General features: G+C 34.3%; 1 protein-coding gene across 1 annotated transcript in view; it reads left to right on the top strand.

Annotated features, from left to right (window-relative positions):
* Csmd3 (CUB and Sushi multiple domains 3) overlaps nucleotides 1-20,093 on the top strand; it is a 1,053,984-nt gene that overhangs the window by 778,389 nt on the left and 255,502 nt on the right. The window contains exons 28-30 of the mRNA XM_087898772.1: nucleotides 8,768-8,959; nucleotides 16,396-16,534; nucleotides 19,492-19,679. Coding sequence (XP_087754898.1) covers nucleotides 8,768-8,959; nucleotides 16,396-16,534; nucleotides 19,492-19,679 — 519 coding nt within the window. The remainder of the gene's footprint in view (nucleotides 1-8,767; nucleotides 8,960-16,395; nucleotides 16,535-19,491; nucleotides 19,680-20,093) is intronic.

Here is a 20,093-nt window from a genome sequence, read left to right as displayed (position 1 = left end):
GTAGCCCTAAGTAATTACTGACATCCAAGGCAGGCTAGACAACAATTTAAGGAAATATGTGAAAATATGGAAAACAAAACCATGAACTACAACACATATTCACAGACAATAAGTGGGTTCACATATTGATTAATAGAGCCCTATATTTAACTAAACAATGAATCACTAGATGTTGAACATCTCATTTTATACATTGCAGCAGAAAAATACCTATCAACCATGTGAAACTGAAATAGATGAATAGAAGCTCACTTCATCTTGAAGTACTGACTTCTAAGGGATGCCAGATAATTGAATGGAAATGAGATACCAGATAATTTAATGGCAATGAGATTTATTTTTAAAAAGCAAAAACATTTCTGTTTATGTATCTCTAACGTGGTTAGAAGATTTGGAGGCCTTAGCAGATCAGTGTAGTGGGGAGGACAAATTTGAGGGATCTACTTTTTTCCTTCTTCATATGCTAATAATGGTCAGGTTCCAGCGTTGCACACCACAGAAATTTCCCACAGAGCTGCCTCATTGATGTTCAAGTAAGATTAGTTGAAATATTATATCAGTAAAATATTCTTTTAAGATTGTAAAAGTATTGTCATCTAGGGATGGAGGAAACAGGGTAATTTGAGTAATAAATTATATTTGTAAATAAAAAAGCATGGGACTACCAAGTCCTGGGATTAAATGTGTGAGCCATCACCACCCCTTGTGGCTCTAGTGACTGAACTCTGCTTTCTGATCTTCAGGCAAGCATTATTTGTTAAAACACAAAAAATATCACCACGGATTCCTAATTACTACCCATTCGTCCCCAAACTTCTCTTTCCTTATCATTATTTGACAGGTATAGTCTTGTAATTTTGTACATGTCAATTTTGACCACTTTTTCAGACATACTTTGGTAATTTTTATGTCTCAAGTGATTACAACAAGAAATAAATTCCATATAGCAAGTGTTACTTTCAAATGGCAGTATCTTTTATTGTGTTAAAAACAAATACCTATTTGATTTTTTGATTTAACTTTTGTGTTACTTGTTGTTTGAATAAACAGACTTGTAATGTAATATAATTTTATAGCTACAATTTATAAGCAATTTTTATAGGGAAAATTTCAGATATGACCTTTTCTTATTTTTTTTCCAAGACATGATAAAGGCATGCACTATTACTCTCAGCTCAGATCTGCCCTCTTATAGCACATACATGTAGGTGAATCTTTAGCCTATATTATTATAGAGTACTTTATGGTACAATTGAGAAAGTTTATACATTAGAAGGAAATTACTTCCAATACATCTAATTTCATTTGATATTATTTGAATAATTCAATGAACCAAATCCACTGAGAATCATTTTATTTGTTTATCAAGTAGCTGTGACCTTATCGAATAAAGCTAGTCTGTGCAAAGAATAAATGAATCATCTTTCCAAATAAGAAAAGAATCAGTAAAGAAAAAACAGTTGAACAAATAAATACATGGGAAATAATTTAATGATGAACATAAAATTGTAATTGATTATTTAATATAATTATTTACATAATATCATATTTCAAAATGATGGACAGTTATCCCAATTAGGTAGTAAAAATATTAATATTACAGTGCAGTTCTCAATATATTCTAGATAACTTGAAGATATAAGAACAAATGAATATTAATATATCTAATGATTTTCTTATTATTGTAAATTTTCTATGGGGTAAAAATGTATATTTGACTTTACATTTTTTTCTGCCTAATTAAGAGTTCTGGTAAAATTCTGTATTGAAACCATCTGGTCCAGGGCTTTTTTTGGTAGGGAGGTTTCTGATGACAGTTTCTAATTCCTTGCAACTTACAGGTCTATTTAAACTGTTCACCTGGTCTTGATTTAATTTTGGTATATGGTATTTATCTAAAAAGTATCCATTTCTTTCACATTTTCCAATTTTGTGGTATACAGGCTTTTGTAGTAAGGTCTAATGATTCTCTGAATTTCCTCTGTGTCTGTGGTTATGCCCCCCTTTTCATTTCTGATCTTGTTAATTTTCATGTTCTCTCTCTGCCGTTTGATTAGTTTGGATAGGGTTTTGTCAATCTTGATTTTCTCCAGGAACCAGCTTTTTGTTTCATTGATTCTTTGGATTGTTTTCTGTGTTTCTTTTTTGTTGATTTCAACCCTCAGCTTGATTATTTCCAGTCTTCTACTCCTCCTGGGATAATCTGCTTCATTTTTTTCTATAGCTTTCAGGTGTACTATTAAGTCTCTAATGTGTGCTTTCTCTGTTTTCTTTATGTGGGCACTTAGTGCTATGAACTTTCCTCTTAGCACTGCTTTCATAGTGTCCCATAGGTTTGGATATGATGTGTCTTTATTTTCATTGAATTCAAGGAAGACTTTAATTTCTTTCTTCCTTGACCCAGAGGTGGTTCAGTAGTTGACTGTTCAATTTCCATGAGTTTGTAGGCTTTCTGGGGTTAGAATTTTTGTTGAATTTTAACTTTATTCCATGGTGATCCGATACTACACAGGTGGTTACTACAATTTCTTTTTATCTATGGATGTTTGCTTTGTTACCAATTATGTGATAAATTTTTGAGAAGGCTCCATGAGAGGCTGAGAAGAAGGTATATTCTTTTCTGTTTGGGTGGAATATTCTATAGGTGTCTGTTAAGTTCATTTGGTTCATTACATCTGTTAGTTCGCTTATTTCTCTGTTAAGTTTCTGTCTGGTTGACCTGTCCATTGGTGAGGAGTGTTGAAATCATTCACTATTAGAGTGTGGGGTTTGATGTATGCTTTGAGTTCTAGTAATGTTCTTTTTTACATATGTGAGTACTTTTATATTAAGGGCATAGATATTCAGGCTTGAGACTTCTTCCTGATAAATTGTTTCTGTTATAAGTATAAAGTGTCCATCTCCATCTCTTCTGATTGATTTTAGTTTGAAATCAATTTTGTTTGACATTAGTATAGCCACACCAGCTTGTTTCTTAGGTCCATTTGATTGGAAAACGTTTTCCCAACACTTTACTCTGAGGTAGTGTCTGTCTTTGAGTTTGAGGTGTGTTTCTTGTAAACAGCAGAATGTTGGATCCTGATTTCGTATCCATCCTCTTAACCTGTGCCTTTTTATAGGTGAATTGAGTCCATTAATATTAAGTGATATTAATGACCAGTGGTTCCTAACTCCGGTTATTGTTTCTGGTGGTAGTGTTTGTGTGTTTCCCTTCTTTGAGTTGTGCTGGTGGAGGGCTGTCAGATGCTTGTGTTATTATGGGTGTTGTTGACTTCTTGGTTTGTGATTTTCCTTCTAGTGTTTTCTGTAAGGCTGGGTTTGAGGATATGGTGGGACTGATCTAATGGGAGCTCACCAAGGCCAGCTGGACTGGGACTGAGGGAGCATGTGATCAAACCGGACTCTCTGAATGTGGTTGACAATGAGGGCTGACTGAGAAGACAAGGACAATGGCACTGGGTTTTTATTCTACTGCATGGACTGACTTTGTGGGATCCTAGTCTGTTTGGATGCTCACCTTCCTAGACCTGGATGGAGGGGGGAGGATCTTGAACTTCCCACAGGGCAGGGAACCCTAACTGCTCTTAGGACTGGAAAGGGAGGGCGAGGTGGAGTGTGGGGAGTGGGAGGGAAATGGGAGGAGGGGAGGAGGTAGAAATTTTTAATAAATAAATAAATAAGAAAGATATCCCTATGAAGATACAAGAAGATTACAGAATACCAAATATACTGGATCAAAAACAAAGTCTCTTGCCACATAATAATGAAAACACTAGCATAAAGAAAGACTATTAAGAGTTGCAAAGGGAAAAGGCCAAGTAACATATAAATGCAGACCTATTAGAATTACACCTGATTTCCCAATGGAAACAATGAAAGCCAGAAGATCCTGCTCAAGCATTATGCAGACACTGTAAGAGACCACAAATACCAGCCCAGATTTTTATACAATCTATTTCTTATGTTAGGAATTTTCCTTCCTGTTGTGAATTTATTTTGAACTAATTAATCTTCCCTAGCTGCACCATTTAGAATGTAGCAGAACAAAAATGTGTTTGTAATTAAATAGAAAGCAATATGAACAAAACTAATTCAGAACTATATAGAAATGGTATGACAATACATTGCTAATCAATATACTGTATTTTAATAATAATTCTATAGTTCTGTATGTAAGAAAAATAATAAAAATCTTATTTCTATAAAAATCTTGTTCTATATAATTTTCTTACATATTATGCTAAATTATGAAAGTATTCAATTCGAAGTCAGAAGAGGTAATCAAAATTTATATATAATAAAAAGAGAAGTGAAAATCACATTTTAAAATTCTAGAGTTATGTGTTCCAATATAAGGAAAATATAGTATTAAATAAAAATTACCAGTTCCTAATAATGTAGTTAATACCTAAATACAGCTACATTATTAAATAATTGTTGATAATAATACTAATTATATGACATTTTCTCACTCTTGAATCCCTAGCAGAAATAATGAAATAACATAACTTCTGCAATGGTTATTATTTTCCTTGGTTGTTGTTTCTATTAATTCAATCGAAAAGAATGGTTGGTGCTAAAATGATTATAATTTTTCCTACTCACACACATAGAAGGTAACCAGTATGGATCCAAACTTTGAATAACTGAAGAAAATAAAACAATGGCATCCCTATAATGTAATGATTTCTGTGGGTATTTAACTAATTGCTTTTAAAATTGCAGTCATTTCAAATGGGGAGAGCGTTCCTTGGACTTTCACTCAACCCTCTTAGACTCCACTGTGTCTTAAAATCTTACCTCTAATTTGTTTATTAACCGAGAAAAATGGAACAGTAGGGAATTACCACCTCTTTCCTTTCAAGTCAATTAGACCACAGCCTATGTATATTCTTACGCAAATCTCAGCCTAATATTAAATCCTTCTTTTTTCTTTTAGGTAATTTGTCTCGTTTAAATCATTACCCCTAGAAAATTTCATAAGAAACACACATTTTACCTTCATGTTTACCTATGACCAGATGATTCCAGCTATAGCTTTTCAGTATTTCTGTCTAGCTCTGTATATACATACATATGTGCTTCTCTGTGTGTGTATATATATATATACGATATGTCTAATAAATACATAGAAAATAAAGTTCATCAGTACCACAAGTACAAAAAAACCTTGATGTCTGTTCAATTTGTGTATCTGACATACTTTACTCGATTCTCCCAGAAAACATGTTACAGATACATAGTACAATATCATAACCTGAATTCTGACGTTGATGTAATTTACCAACCTAATTTAGGTTTTAACAGATACGTATGTATAAATAAATATATATACATATATATGCATGAATATAAATATAAAATGTATTCCTATATCATATATTGTTTTATATATGTGAGAATATTTATCATAAGTTTAGTAAATTTTATGGGTTTATATTAAACATAGTAATCCCTCACCCAAAATACAAAACGTTAAAGTTTCCTATTAATGTACAACCTTTCATTTTTCTTTTTGAAGTCTATTGCATGCTACTGCTTCCAAAAACAACATTCTAAATGTACATGTTGTGTGTATGTGTCAAACATCCTTCTACAGTTACATAAATCCAACTGATATCTTATTTACCTTTGCTTAATATTGTCACACAGGAATTCCCTTGTTAGTCTAATAAGGAAGTAATTCCTCCAGAAATAACTTGCATGAACTAGAGTTAATATTCTACGATGTGGTTTGAATGATATCAACTAAGTTTTCTAATTACAGATATAATATATCTTCTGAAATGTGTTAATGTTTATTTTTCTATGGATTAGGAAGGGGGAAGTTTGAGTTTCTGAGACAGTGACAGTTAAAAAAGAAGTCTCTGGTGTGTTATTCAGACTTTGAACTACGAAAGTAGACCAACAGGTGCTTAAGTCATACTATGCATCTCTAGTTCTGAAAAATTTAAAACAGCTTATTTAACAGACCTAAGTTTTTCTATAAATTGAGGATATGTTAGCAGTTAGTTCATAGAGATCTTTTTTCTTTTGAAGGTTAAGGGAAATGTCTGAATAATGTCACTGGACATAACTTAAAATGGTATATTATCAGTAAAATTAATGACTATCTATGAAACTTTGGTATCCAACTAACTACCTAACTCAAAGACCAGTTCTAGAAGGCTATCTAGATTTTTTTTTTTTACTATTGTCAGGGATTGGTAAAATGTTCCCTGAAATCTTCATTTTGAAATTCTGGAAAAGGCATATAAAATTAAAAGGCAATTGTTTTCATTTCTAAAATCAGATGTTTAAAAATTCTTACTTTAAAAATATGAGCACAAAAATTTGTATGGTTATAGATTGCACATTCCTCTTGCTGGTGTCGCTGCTTATTTGTGGGTTGTCAAATTTAATATAATGCTATAATTTTCAGTTTCTCACTTGTGAACATTGTCTTGATTTCTACACCACCACAGTCCATACACTGCAACACAATGTGGACTGTACTGTTTTATTTACATCTACACATATTAGACAGATGTAGCATGCTTGACGGATGATTACATTGATTATTCTCTTGATAGGTAACTTGTCTATTAATCTCTTATTTAATTAATAGACCTATATACCTCGTATTCACATACTCATGTACTAAAGATATAGGAAATAACATTCACACCACAAGTACTAACAAAACGATATCTGTCAATTTTGTATCTGACATACTTTACTTGATTCTCCAAGGTAAGGTTTTGCAGATACGTAGTACAATATCAAAACCTGAATTCTGACATTGGTGTAATTCACCAATTTGGATTCAATTCACTGATTTGGATTTTAACAGTTCCACAAGCATGAAGGCATTACACTTGTAGTAATTTTATGGTTGTAATTTTCTGTGACAACCACCATAGTCAAAACTTAGAACACTTCCGTTACAAGGAGCCATATAGTACTCACAGCCAACTACCCATGAACTCTTCTTCGTGTATTCTGATGCTGTCAACAAATTAATGATGTACTTTCACAAATTAGTCACCTTAAAAATGATAGATCACACAACCAAACAATGCATAATCTGGTTATTACGTTTTTAACATCACAACTTCTGTGACTTAGGAACCATGTGTGGATTTATGCCTTGTTGATGCTGAGCATCATTTCATATTATGGATTTACCACCGTTTAGCCATCTGTGGGGATACATGCTTACTTACACAACTCCTGAGCAATAAAACAAGTATATGATAAGCTCTACAACAAATGCAATAATCCTTCGTGGAGGGCCTGATTCTAGTTTTATTTCCGTCTCTGTGGGTAAAACACATGAAAGCAAAGCAACTTAGAAGGGGAGATGTTTACTTTAGCTCGGAGTTCCAGATTATAGTCCATCATTATGGGAAAGTCAAAGTGACAGAAAGAGGTAACATCACATCCATAATTCTTAGCAGTTATTAAAAATATATTTACGGTATTTTTTGTGGACTTAATTCTGCTCAGCTGGATTTTCCAACATATACAATGCAAGTCATGCTGCCTTGGGAAGGGTATATCCCACTGTGGTTGTACATCACCTCTCACCCAATCCTGGCTATAGGTCAACACTATATAAACAGTCACTCACTGAGACTCTTCCAGGGTTGTTCTAGGATGTGTCAAGTTGGCAAAGCTAAGTACCACAATGCAATAGCACCCTTCCGCCCTTTCTGCAATATGTGGATGATGATGCAGTTTTACCTAGTATTACGTCAGGATTAAGTATACTCGCTTATGCAATTCACTTTTCCTTAATGTTAGCAAGTTTAAAATGATATCATAAAGGCTTGCTGTAATTTTTGATTTTCACTTTGTAAGTTAACGATGTGGAACTTAATTTCACATAACATTTAATGTTCTTTGAAAGAAAATCTTTTGGTCCATCTTGCGATTTGATTGTTAGAGTAGAGAGAATGCTATTCTGTCTGTTTCTCTCTCTCTGTCTCCTTATCTTGCTCACTCTCCGACTCTTGCTCTCACTCCTTTGTTCTATCTACCTCACTCTGATGTAAGTTTAATATCTTCCAAACAAGTATTTCCTCTCATTAGCAGTGTTTTTTTCAATCCCTTCACAGTGACTTTAACATGGTGGAAATGATTGCTTTATAATGCCAACATGCCACAACCTCAAATACCTACAAAGACAGTCTCAGCTGAGGAATTTCCTAGGTCAGATTCCTTTAGACCTATAAGCATTTTTATAGGAGGATGTCTTCATTGCATCAATTGAGTTGAAATGTAATAATATAAATATGGACAGCATCATTTCGTGGGCTGGACACTGAGCTGAGCAAGAAAGTAAGGACATGTCCTTCCTTTCCTTACCCTTGAGTGTGGCTAGGATGTGAAGTCCAAAAATGGGATGCTGTATCTCAGAATTCTAAGCCAAATAACTACTCCCAGCCTTTTGTTTTTATTTGTCTATTTTTTTAGGTGGGACATTTGCTTGTCACAAATAAATAGCTGTAACATAGACTTTAGATATTTATTATAATGCTTGTTATTTAATGATTCAGATGCTATGCTATTTCTTAGAAAAAGCTAACACAAAAATTTTCCATGAAACAGAAAATTGTTTATTTCATAGATATTTTAAAGTTAGTGCCAGCATAATTTTAAAAGTCAGTTTTGTAAGAGCACATAAACATGAGGAAAGTTGTGGAATTTAAGTCTTGGAACAATTTAGAACTGTGAAACTGATTCTGCCAATATAAAAACTAAATGCCTTCCTGCCTTTTGATAGGTTCCGTAGCCACTGCCTGTCGTGACCCAGGAGTCCCCATGAATGGGACACGGAATGGGGATGGACGAGAACCTGGAGATACAGTTGTTTTTCAGTGTGACCCTGGATATGAGCTTCAGGGACAGGAAAGAATAACCTGCATTCAGGTAGAAAATCGATACTTCTGGCAGCCCAGCCCACCAGTCTGTATAGGTATGATTAAAGAATAATTAAAATTTTATAAAATATAAAGCTATGATTAAAAGCTGGTATTGATGTTCTTAGACATTATATTTCAGAAACGTGGTATATAAGAGACTGACATTTCAGAGGGATATCCACAAATCACAAACTGTCCAAAATTATACTGATTAAATACGAATTTCTATAATAAAGAGTCCACAATTTCAGGATATTCTGAACAACCCAAACTCATAAAAGTTTATCAAGCAGATCTCCTGAAATATTTTTTCAGCCTTTATTCATTGGATAAAGCTGTTATCTTTCAGTTTAAAATTTAGAGGAACTGAAAATTTGCATGTAAATGAGCTGGGTTGACTTACTCTAGATATGCTTATTTCTTCTAAGAAACTTGTATCAGCAGCTATTTTAGAGATTCAAAGAGCTAGCTGCTCATTCAAGTCAGGAATATCAAAAGAACATCAAGTATTGTTTTGATGATCTGAGGAGTGCCCAGACCTTGTCCCATGCTTTCACTTGCCTGACTTTTGTCTCCATGCTTGTTCTCAAACCTCCAAGTCATGCTCTAGAGAGAGTCAAGATACAGATCTTTTGGTACTAGAGCCGAGAAAAAAATCAAGCTTAGGGAAATGGCCATTTTTATCAACACAAACATTAAGATAAACTTAAATTTAATTAAATTGTTTAGTATTAAGCCATTCTGTTTAAGTATATGTAGCTGTCATTCTTAATTTACAATATATTTTCACTAAACCAAGCTTATGGTTATACTCAGATTTTTTATTCATTTATAAATTCACAATTTCATTGCACCATAAGCAGCTTCAAAGCAGATTCTACATCTTGCTCATTCAATATTGCATGCAAAGCATTTGATATAAGCAGACTTAGCATGTTTTAAATGAAAATCCATATTTTGGTTCATTTATACACAATTCATGAAATTTATTTGGCTCATTTATAATTATTTATAAGTACATTTTCAATATAGTTTCATAGTTTCTTTTCAAATAGCATGTGGAATTAGAAAATGTGTTTTCAATACTTCAGTAATAAGCAAACAACTCACATCAAAGTTACAAAGTCAAATTCATTAGTTACTTGATCTCTCCCATCCACCAGAAATTGACAATAAAATAAAAAATTACCAATTCTTATCAACGTAGTTCTCAATAAAATGAAAGCTATAAGATGTATTTTTATAACACATTTTCTATATTTTGTAGATAGGCTATTAAAGCATATTATTTACTAACATCCAAAGGTCTAATCCATCCTGGAGGCACAATGGTAGCTCTAGGTCTCGTCTGTAGATAGTGAGGCAGATAATGAGGAACCAAGAGTATGAAACAGACTTAAAATCCAAAACAAAATAATGGCATAACTTGTACTAGTTCAGATTCTGATACATTTTATAGTTAATCTATGATTGCTATGTTCTGTTGTTCTTTATGCACTATTGCAAGTTTAAATTATCAGATGTCAACTAATTTATATTTATAAAACCTATATCAATAATGGCAGGTAAGGGAAGACACTTGAGGAACATTTTTACATTCAAGAGGCTAAAAAATGTAAAGTATATTTGCTTAAGGGGCCAATGCTCTTATTCCCTACTTGGTTGTCACATGAGATTATAACTTAGATTAGTTTATAACTCCATATACTAACTAATTGAAGTTGTGTTGCATCTTCCAAAGAGAATCTCTATATAAAACAAGGCAGTCAATATTGAAGAATGGAAGGATAAAGGGCTCACGACCCCTTTCAACAAACTGAAGAACTATCGACAGTTGTAGTTTCTCATGAATGGAAAGTCATTCCAAGTGCATTTTCCCAGGGAATTACTCCACAGCCATAATCCATGTTTTGTTTTTCTATTTTGTTTAAGGAGACATGAAGGGCATGGGGCTTAGGAATCACTCTGAGAAGAATCAAGTTAAGAATGGAGGATAATTATGATCAAAATACATTTCTATGCGATATTCTTAATGATTTAATAGAAATATATTTTATAGAAAAAATATGAAATTCCAAAAAGTCACTTCATATTGTCTGGCTTTGTATTATTATTAGGTCATGGGATCACTTCATAAGATTATCAGGCTATAAAATTATATTAGCTTGTTTTTATGTAGAATCCTAAATAATGGAGAAATATCTACTGAACCTAAGTGGGGGGTGAAGACAACTCAAGCTTCAATAAGTTTAAGGAAGTTTGAGTAAGACTCTTATAAAATTTCATTTATAAACTACAGTGTTCTCTAGCTAACAGGACCTGATTTTAAGGGGGAAAGTTGAGCACTAAATCTTACTTATATGGAGCAGCATTTTTATATGGATTACAGAGAAGAGCATTATTTTTTTGGAAGGATAAGATAGCTTCAGGAGAAGATATGCATTAGAACTTCTCTGAGGAAGAAAATAACTTAGAAAAAAGAATCTGAAAAATTGCTAAGGTTGCAGAAAGCTTGACCTCAGCCGCTGATAAGAAAGAACTCCATGATTGCAAATCCAGTGCCCAAGATTAGACCCTGAATGCCTTATAAACTCCGGAAGGGTGCGTCTCCGACCTCAGAGAGTAAAGCATTGTACTTGCATGCGGAAAAAAAAAAAAAAGAAAGAAAAAGAAAAAAACAATCAGTCTCATAGTAAGTACCAAACAGAAAGATGCCATCTTTAGAGAGTTAATAGAATTCATTCAAACAAAATTGACAGTGTGAAGATTGCTTTGACATTGCCAGAGGGAATGTAGCTGCACGCTATTGGGAGGTAAATAACAAAGACGTTAGTCTGGGTGGGTTGCTGAGAAAGACAGCACATAGATAAAATGGAATTTGTTTAAAAAAATTAAGAAGATTGTAAAAGAGACCCATAGCTGCTGCCCCTGTCACTGTCTCACAGAAAAATACACTCTGAACAAATCGGGTGTGTCAGGATTCCAAAGCAGCCAACTGAAATCGGATTCATGAATGCCTTTGATTTTATTTTGGGCACTTTATGATTAGATATGTAAAAAAAAAAAGTGAACGGATCTGTAGCTGGTATTTAAAGTTGAAAGTATTTTAGAATAATTTTATGCATTTATTGGTAGTCTAGGATTTAGAAATATCAGCAAGTTTTACTCTCTTGTTGGCTCTGTTATATTTTTTAAAACTGCCATAGCTGTGAAATACATAAGGAGAATGTTGGTAATGTAAATAATGGAGTAAAAAGAGTTGGAGAGATCTTATGCCTGGAGGGAAGGAAAGCCATGGGCAATATCTAGTAAGACTGTCAATATACATGCAATGCACTTCCTTTTCTTTGTTCAAGAAGAACACAGCTACATGTGTATATGTGTATCTGCATATACTTCCTAACAAAGCAAAGATCAATGTTCCTAGTAGCAAAATAATGAAAGAAATGATGTTGATCCCATTTTGTACTATATTACACAGAGTGCTACTCCATAAAAGCACAGACTCATGAAACTGATCAATCCTATTTTGTCTACATGATATGTACATATTTGCATTTGCTATTGCCCACAACTTTGTATATTTTTCATGTTTGTTCATCATTCACTCATGATTTTAAAAGTCCTAAACACGAACTAAGCTATTATTTTCCAAAGAACAGAAATCCACTCATTTGACTATAGACTCATTCATGCAGTTAGCATATTTTTTATAATCAAGTTGAAGAACCATTAACATGCTAATAAATATTTCAGAAACATCACATGTATCTGGGCAAAAACCCACTATGTGAGAAACAATCTTGACTTTCCATGTTAGTGTTGGGTGATACGGAGATGAATTGAGGTTATAAAAATTGAGATACCCTAAGTGAAGATACCACCATTATCATAGTGTATTCCAGGAAAGCTGGTGCTGAGTCCAGCTCAACCAAGAAGAAAACTGAAGTTTTCTTAATGCTCCTAAAAGTTGTGATACATTTTAAATCATAAGTGAAACCCATAATGTTTCAAAAAGGAAAAATTACATGAACAGAAAGTACATGGAAGGAAAAGAACTTTTAGGCCAGCGATATGATCCAGTAGGTTAAGGTACTCGCTGCCAATCTTGAACTCCTGAGCTTGGGCCCCAGGACTCACATGATAGAAAGAAAAAACCAACTCCTGGGAATTGCCTTCTGACCTCCCTTTGTTTTGATACAAAGACAAAATTCATGAATTACTGTAATTTTAAGATAAATTTTGGTGCCATTTTGAATATAATTTTGCATCTAAAGTAATGGCAGGTGATATCGCAGAGGGTCTAGGAGTCGGGCGAGGCAGGTGCCCTACAACTGAGGCACTGTCTTTTACGATTTACAGCACTGCTGCAAACTGTTTACAGTTCTGTACTACGGTGCAGGATTTTTTTCAAAAGATAATTGGTAGAAACAGACGTCAGTTATTGCCATAATTCTAAAAAGAAAACGATATGGGTAAATTTAGGTCAAGAAATGTGGTTACAAGTAAGGAAAATGAGTCAAATTCAGGTGCATTGATTACTTATGAGATAAATTCCTGATACTCTTGTTCAACTGGATATGAAGATTCATTGAAGAACGTTAGGCTCTATGGCTAGAAATACACATGACAGCAAGGTCAGTCAGGTAACTTAAGAATATAGCAAAGTTAAGCTCCATGGTTAGAAATACACATGGTAGAAATCTTAATCAAGTAACTTAGGAACATAGCAAGGAGGCATTTTGTCCTGAGTATTATATCTTTTTGATATTATATGATTTATGTAGTACAATACTAGGTAGTGATAGCTGTGAAAACTTTTGTGATTTGTAATTCAGCTGCGATTCAGCAGGACGTGACAGAAAAGGGAGTTTCCTATTAATAAAAGTGAGAAATAAAGCCACAAAGTTAAACATATTCAACACAGAAGACTGTAACAGAGTGTAACATACTAGGTAAAGTGTGCTGTATAAGGGTCTCAGGCTACACATGAAATGGAAAATTTCAGGACGGAACTGAAGTCTATGTAAATCAGTAGAAGAAAATGGACAACAAATAGTCCAATTAGCCCGGCAATTTGAGTTGAAGTCACCAAGTTAAAAGGACTAAATATGAAGAGAAAGAAATGCAGAAATCCCTAGTATACCTGCAAACTTAAAAGATACTAAGATTGAGCCAAGAATAGCTTGCCTTGGAGCTGGTTTGTTGACGAAGAAAATTTGAGTAGTTAGTTGCAGATAGCAAACACTAGATTAAAGACGTCTGGATCTCCAGGTATGAAAGCTGATTATATCCCTCCAACACAATTTAAAATGGAGTACCAAAACGTAAGAGCAATTGTCTACTGATTCATACTGGGGCACATTTTTTTGCCGTTACAGATAAAAACAAATTACAGTTACAAAACAATAAAATTAGACTTCCTTTGCCAATTGAATTTAGTAAGCATTGGCATTTTATTTTCAAAGTCTTATGGCACACATGTAGCTATGGGTAGAAGAGTTCACTAGAATAAGTTGATTGTAAGAGGGCGAGGTCCAAGCCTTCCATGAAGTGCAAGAGCAAGTAAAAAGAAAGTTCTCTTTTGCAGACAAAAATCACCAGAACGAGAAAGGAGGAAGAACACATCAAAGTGTGGTGTGATTGGATAGCTCAGACCATGCTGTACTCCAAGTCCAATTTCCTCTCAGAAATAGTGTATGCTGGTGAAAAGCTGGTGATGGGGCAAAGTTCAGAGACCTGAATTTAGAAGGGAAGCTCAATCAACATTTGGTTAACTCGACTTTTATTCAGACTGTTAAGTGAACCAGTGTCTGTGTTTTGATTTAGTTATACTAAACAAGAGGCAGTGTAGAATTATCTATGTCATAAGTGAGTCCAACTTAAGTCTAATTGGGAAAGCATGTTTTCTTACAACAATTGTTTGTTGCACAACAAAAAAAATGGATCAGATAAATTAGACTTCTATAGGTGAAATCAGTGGGGACTGAGGGAAGAAAATGCCCTATAGAACTGCACTTCACATTTGGAAAAGAAGATTTTAAAGGGAAGCTATAAAGTAAAGAAAGGCTCTTGAGTGGAGAGGAAGATTCGTATCAGGCTGAGGGTGTTTCCTTTTTCAGGGAGATGCTTTATTCCCTGATTCAGTGGACACTCGAGTTTGAAATAGGAAAGTGGCAGAGCATCAAGATGTACTCCATCGGTTCATTTACTAGCATGTACCCAGATGCCAGAAAAATATTCAAGAAGGGAAACAGTGTGGATATACTATGAATGAGCATAGAGACACTCTAAATATCTAGGTGCTGAAGTCACTATTTCTGCACAGGGGTAGTGGCATGGAGAAGTACAGTCATGGATATGAATAATTATTGATTTCTATTGATTGCTGGCTACCTAAAAGAGAATTTCTTTTCTTCCAAAGTCAATGTTTGCTGTCAAAATAATTTGTTTGACTTTTGGCTGAATTGTAAACATTACCTAGACAAACAACAATTTTAAAATTCGGACAAGAAAGCTGATTCTGTAGAAGGAATTTTGAGAACACGAGAGTCCCCATAGCACAAGTGTATACATATCTGCTCTCCTTATCTGCCACTGAGGAAACAGTACTCTTTTAATATAATCATATCCCTTAAAGAACCTCTGACTCTGACTGGAAAATATTGTTAATGTCTACTGACTGATTACAGAAAACCATGTCTCAGACAACAATAGAATTTGTAGTAACTGTCAATTTTTTTCAATCAAGCAATTAGGTTTTGGGGGGAACAAGTATAGTTACAGGAAGATTGCTGAAAGACAATCTCAGTTCTTAGGTTATCACTCATTTTGATTCTTAATTATTATTAAAACCTCTTCTACAAATATAAAAATGATGCAAAGGAAGCTGTAAAACTATGCCAAGCCCCATAATCCTATCCATTGATTATTGTTATTATTGTGTTTAAGAAAAGGTATTCTATTGCTATGTAAACCAAGCTGGCCTGATTTCACAGTCTTCCTATCTCAGCCTCCCACATATTGGCTTTGAAAGCATTAGTTTTTTTTGAGATTTTGTTTTACTTTGCATCCATTTTTTTTTTTTGTAAATTTCAGATTTCCTTTCTTCTAACCATGGAGATACCTTTTTTTAAAAAAATCCCCCTTCTGATATTTTAGCTTGCTTGACACAAATTTGTAACGCACGACCTTTTTAAGGATGTTCTGGAAGCCAGTAAAGCAGTTGAAGTCAGTGTATCAGTATGAGCGCGTGCGCGTGCATGTTTTTGTGCATGCGTGTGCGAGCCTCTCTGCGATTCCTGTGTGTTCTGTGTTCGATATTTTAATGGTTTCCTAAAAAGGCCTGAAGTATCCCAGCAGCCCATGCTGTAAAAGTGAACTGTGTGCCGAGTTTCACATACCCTCAACGAAATATTTTTACAAATATAGACAGCTAATGGATCTTATTAATCTCTTAAGGTATTTTGTTTGCTTGTTTAAATTAAAGCACCTTGTGGAGGCAATTTAACAGGATCTTCAGGCTTTATCCTCTCGCCCAACTTCCCTCATCCGTATCCGCACAGCAGGGACTGTGACTGGACCATCAGCGTCAACGCTGACTATGTCATCTCCCTGGCCTTTATCAGGTGAGTTCTTCCACGGCTCCACATACAAAATCTCTTGTGGCTAGTGTGCTTTGGTATCTGTACTCTTTAAGGTTTCTATTTACTTTAAAAATTAGTGCCAGCACGAATACTTTACAGTGGGTGATTTAAAAGCCTTTTTCAGAGATCAGCAATTCTGCAGAGGGTTAAAATTCTCAGGAGATATCGACGGCAGCAGAAGGTGGGAAAGTTCCAGAAGACTACGGAATCACAAACTTTGACTTCTATATTTTAATTTCTTTCTCTCTGTATTTATCACCCCTGATTCCACCAATCAGCTTTTCTTATACTAAAGGATTAAGAAGTTGGTGATTGAATATCTTTTGTCTCATATCGGCATTAACATTCCTTCTCTGTCATGCGTGTGTTACCGGATTTGGAAGAATCTGTCTTCCTAATCCCTTTCCTTGTTGGTGTCTCATTAAGTCCAGCAGATGAGAGAAGTGTGACGGAGCCTTACTGGATTTTTCATCAGAACTTGCTGGATTCCATAGGTTTTACAAGGGAATGCTCCCAAGTTCACATTATTTTGTCCATAGTGCTGGGGAGACATTGCATACAGCGATTAACAGAGTGGGAACTCTAGATGGGACTTTATACTTGCCACTGTCGTTTCTGTTTTATTTGGGAAAAGAATTTTTTTTTTCCTCATGATATTTTATTGCAGAATGTGACCTCTTTCAATGTAAGGTTTCAGTGACGGGTTGAGGGTGGCTGGAAGTTTAGGATGGAGCTGAGAGAACTATGGGTTCAGTTCCTTAGAAACTCGAAGCAGGGCAAAGTGGAAATACTTCAGTGGGACTGTTGGCTTTGCACTGCTTAAAGTGACCAATTTCATTCTAATCTAAGATTTTGTTCATGTTCACAAACACTGATGGAGCCAGAGATCGATCTAAGCAGCACAGCTGTTCCTTTTACCTCCAGTCGTTTCAAGAGGCTTAGGATTTGTGAAAAATGTGAAGCTCAAATATAAAAGATTTTCTAACTTTTGAAGCCAAATTTTTAAAATCTAATTTAAAATCATGAAAATTAGCAAAATATAGACATCCTATTTTTATAATTCATAGTATTAACAAATGATGATGGCTGATGCCAAAACAACGGCAATGAAATTGTTGGTTATTTCAGGCCAATATTGCAAGGACTTCCTTGGCAAATGAGATTATTACCCCCATCTTTTGCTCTTGGAGAAACTGCATTTTAAGACAACAGAAATTATCAAGATGTTTGATACCAAGCTTTGTTTCATAAATTAAATTAGCTAATAACATGGGGATAAACGGCTATACTGCAGGAAGTATAGAAAAGAAATTTGATTTCCAACTCTGTCATTCATTATGTGACATTAAGGAAATCTTTGACTTTTAATGGTTTCTGTATATTTACTGGATCTAAGGATTGCCATGATCATATTAATTTTATGAGAGTGCCGGATTGGTACAGTGTACCATCCTTCCAGTGTTTGTGCAAAAGGAAGCATTGCAGATAAGAGCCTCAAATTTCCTACAGATATTTTTCACTTTCATTTTTTTTTAAAAAAAGCAAAAAATAAATACATTAAGTATTCACTTAAGGCAACCAGAAATTCAATAAAATATCCAGTATTCGACTTTTAAATGGCTATTTTTGGTGTTTCAAGCACAGGAACTACTGCCATGTCTTTTGTAAAGCATTTGCTTCCAGAAGCCTCTGGCAGTGCAGTAGACAACGTGGTTGTCATTAAAATCAAAGTTTCCCAAAGGAAGAGAAAATTCACAAAGCTGTGGTCCATAGGGGCCAACGAAATCGAACCTATGCTCTCTTCTGCTATTAAATCCCAATAATTACCAAAGTTCCTGCTTCTGAGCCATTGACAGGTCTTAAGATTAACTCGTTGAACTTGACAAACTGCTGAAGAAATTGATGTTTTCTTCATTTTCTCATGCTCCACATAACCTTATGCAGGGGAAGGCTAGGAGTCTCTGAGCCACCCTCTACCTCCTGGATCATTTGTGCACAAATCATCTGGCCAGTACTGGAAACCATTAAGGGCAAAAACAGTAGCAGAAACTTGACGTTGTTGTGTTCTGTATATTTGTAGTATCTTAAATACATATATCATCAAGTTATAGCGGATGATATCTTGATATAGACAAGCTTTAATGATTTCATTTGCAATCAAACTAATTGACTTTTCCTAGTCGCCTAAAAAATTTTTTTTCTTGCATTGTTTCTGAATCATATGATATTAACAATAACTAGGTTATCAGTAGATTACCTGGTTCCTAAATATTGTAAACCATGAACATAATGAAATAATTATTATGCCTTGTCAGGTGAAAGGAAATTTCTTATGGAAAATATTTCAATCCTGTGAGTTTGAACCATCTACATTGTAAAAATCATTTACCATTATCAAATTCTGAAAACCTATAAGCATTATTTTCTTTGCACTATTCTAAAAGGAAAAATATACATATACTGATTCATATCAATAATGCTACCTAATACAGCATACGGAGTGTTGCTGAAGAATTTTAAAACAACTTTTACATTTATCTTTTTGTTTAATCTGGTACTGGATATATTTTAAAGTGCTTGTATTTTCACAACTAACAATGAAAAGAGTTACACCTTTATCCTATAAAATACATGGTAAAATTAAAAAGCATATGTATCACTTTATAGATACAAAGTAATTTACAAGAGAATACCTAGGCTAGAGTGAAGAAATAAAACTCAAATACATAACTTAGTCCTAATGTTCTGGGCTTTCCTCAAGTACCCCACATGAGCTATTTAAATAACAAGATGAAGTTCTCATTCGTACTTGTGTCCAGTGGGTTTTGTTGCCAGGCAAATCTTTATGCCAGATTTAGTTCACAGGGTCTATTGTTCCTTGACTCTGCATCTAGCTTTGCAAATACCCTTTCAGTAACACACCACTCTCTCTCTCTCAGTTTTAGCATAGAACCAAACTATGACTTCCTCTATATATATGATGGACCAGACAGTAACAGCCCATTGATTGGAAGTTTTCAAGACAGCAAGTTACCAGAGCGAATAGAAAGCAGCTCAAATACCATGCACTTGGCTTTTCGGAGCGATGGATCTGTTAGTTACACTGGATTTCATTTAGAATACAAAGGTATGTGCACGTTCAGTTTCAACATCTATATTAAACTGGGATTATGTTTACATGACAATAATTCAGTGCTGACTGTTGTTTGTTTTAGTGACACAGGCTTGTGACATGTGGGCTGTGTGCAGTTTAATCTCACAAAAGAGCTCACTGTGTAGTTTCCCATCATGAAAAATGAAATTACCATGACTCTAATTATTTACTCAACAGTATGTAACTGACAACCACATTGCTAATTAGTATACTGCAGTAGAAGCTAAATCCCCACAATATTTTTTTAAAAAAAAGTTACTTCCTTAGGGGACTGAAGTTTCATTAAAATACTTTAATTCAGAGATTTCCTTCAGTGATAGAAGATGAAAAATAGGATTATGTTTCAAATAATGTTTTTTAAATATTTTGATATTTACAAGAGAGTGG

The sequence above is a fragment of the Myodes glareolus genome, chromosome 19 (assembly GCF_982192425.1).
Source record: "Myodes glareolus chromosome 19, mMyoGla1.1, whole genome shotgun sequence".
Taxonomy (NCBI): Eukaryota; Metazoa; Chordata; class Mammalia; order Rodentia; family Cricetidae; genus Myodes; species Myodes glareolus.
This window is presented reverse-complemented; position numbering and strand designations above follow the sequence as displayed.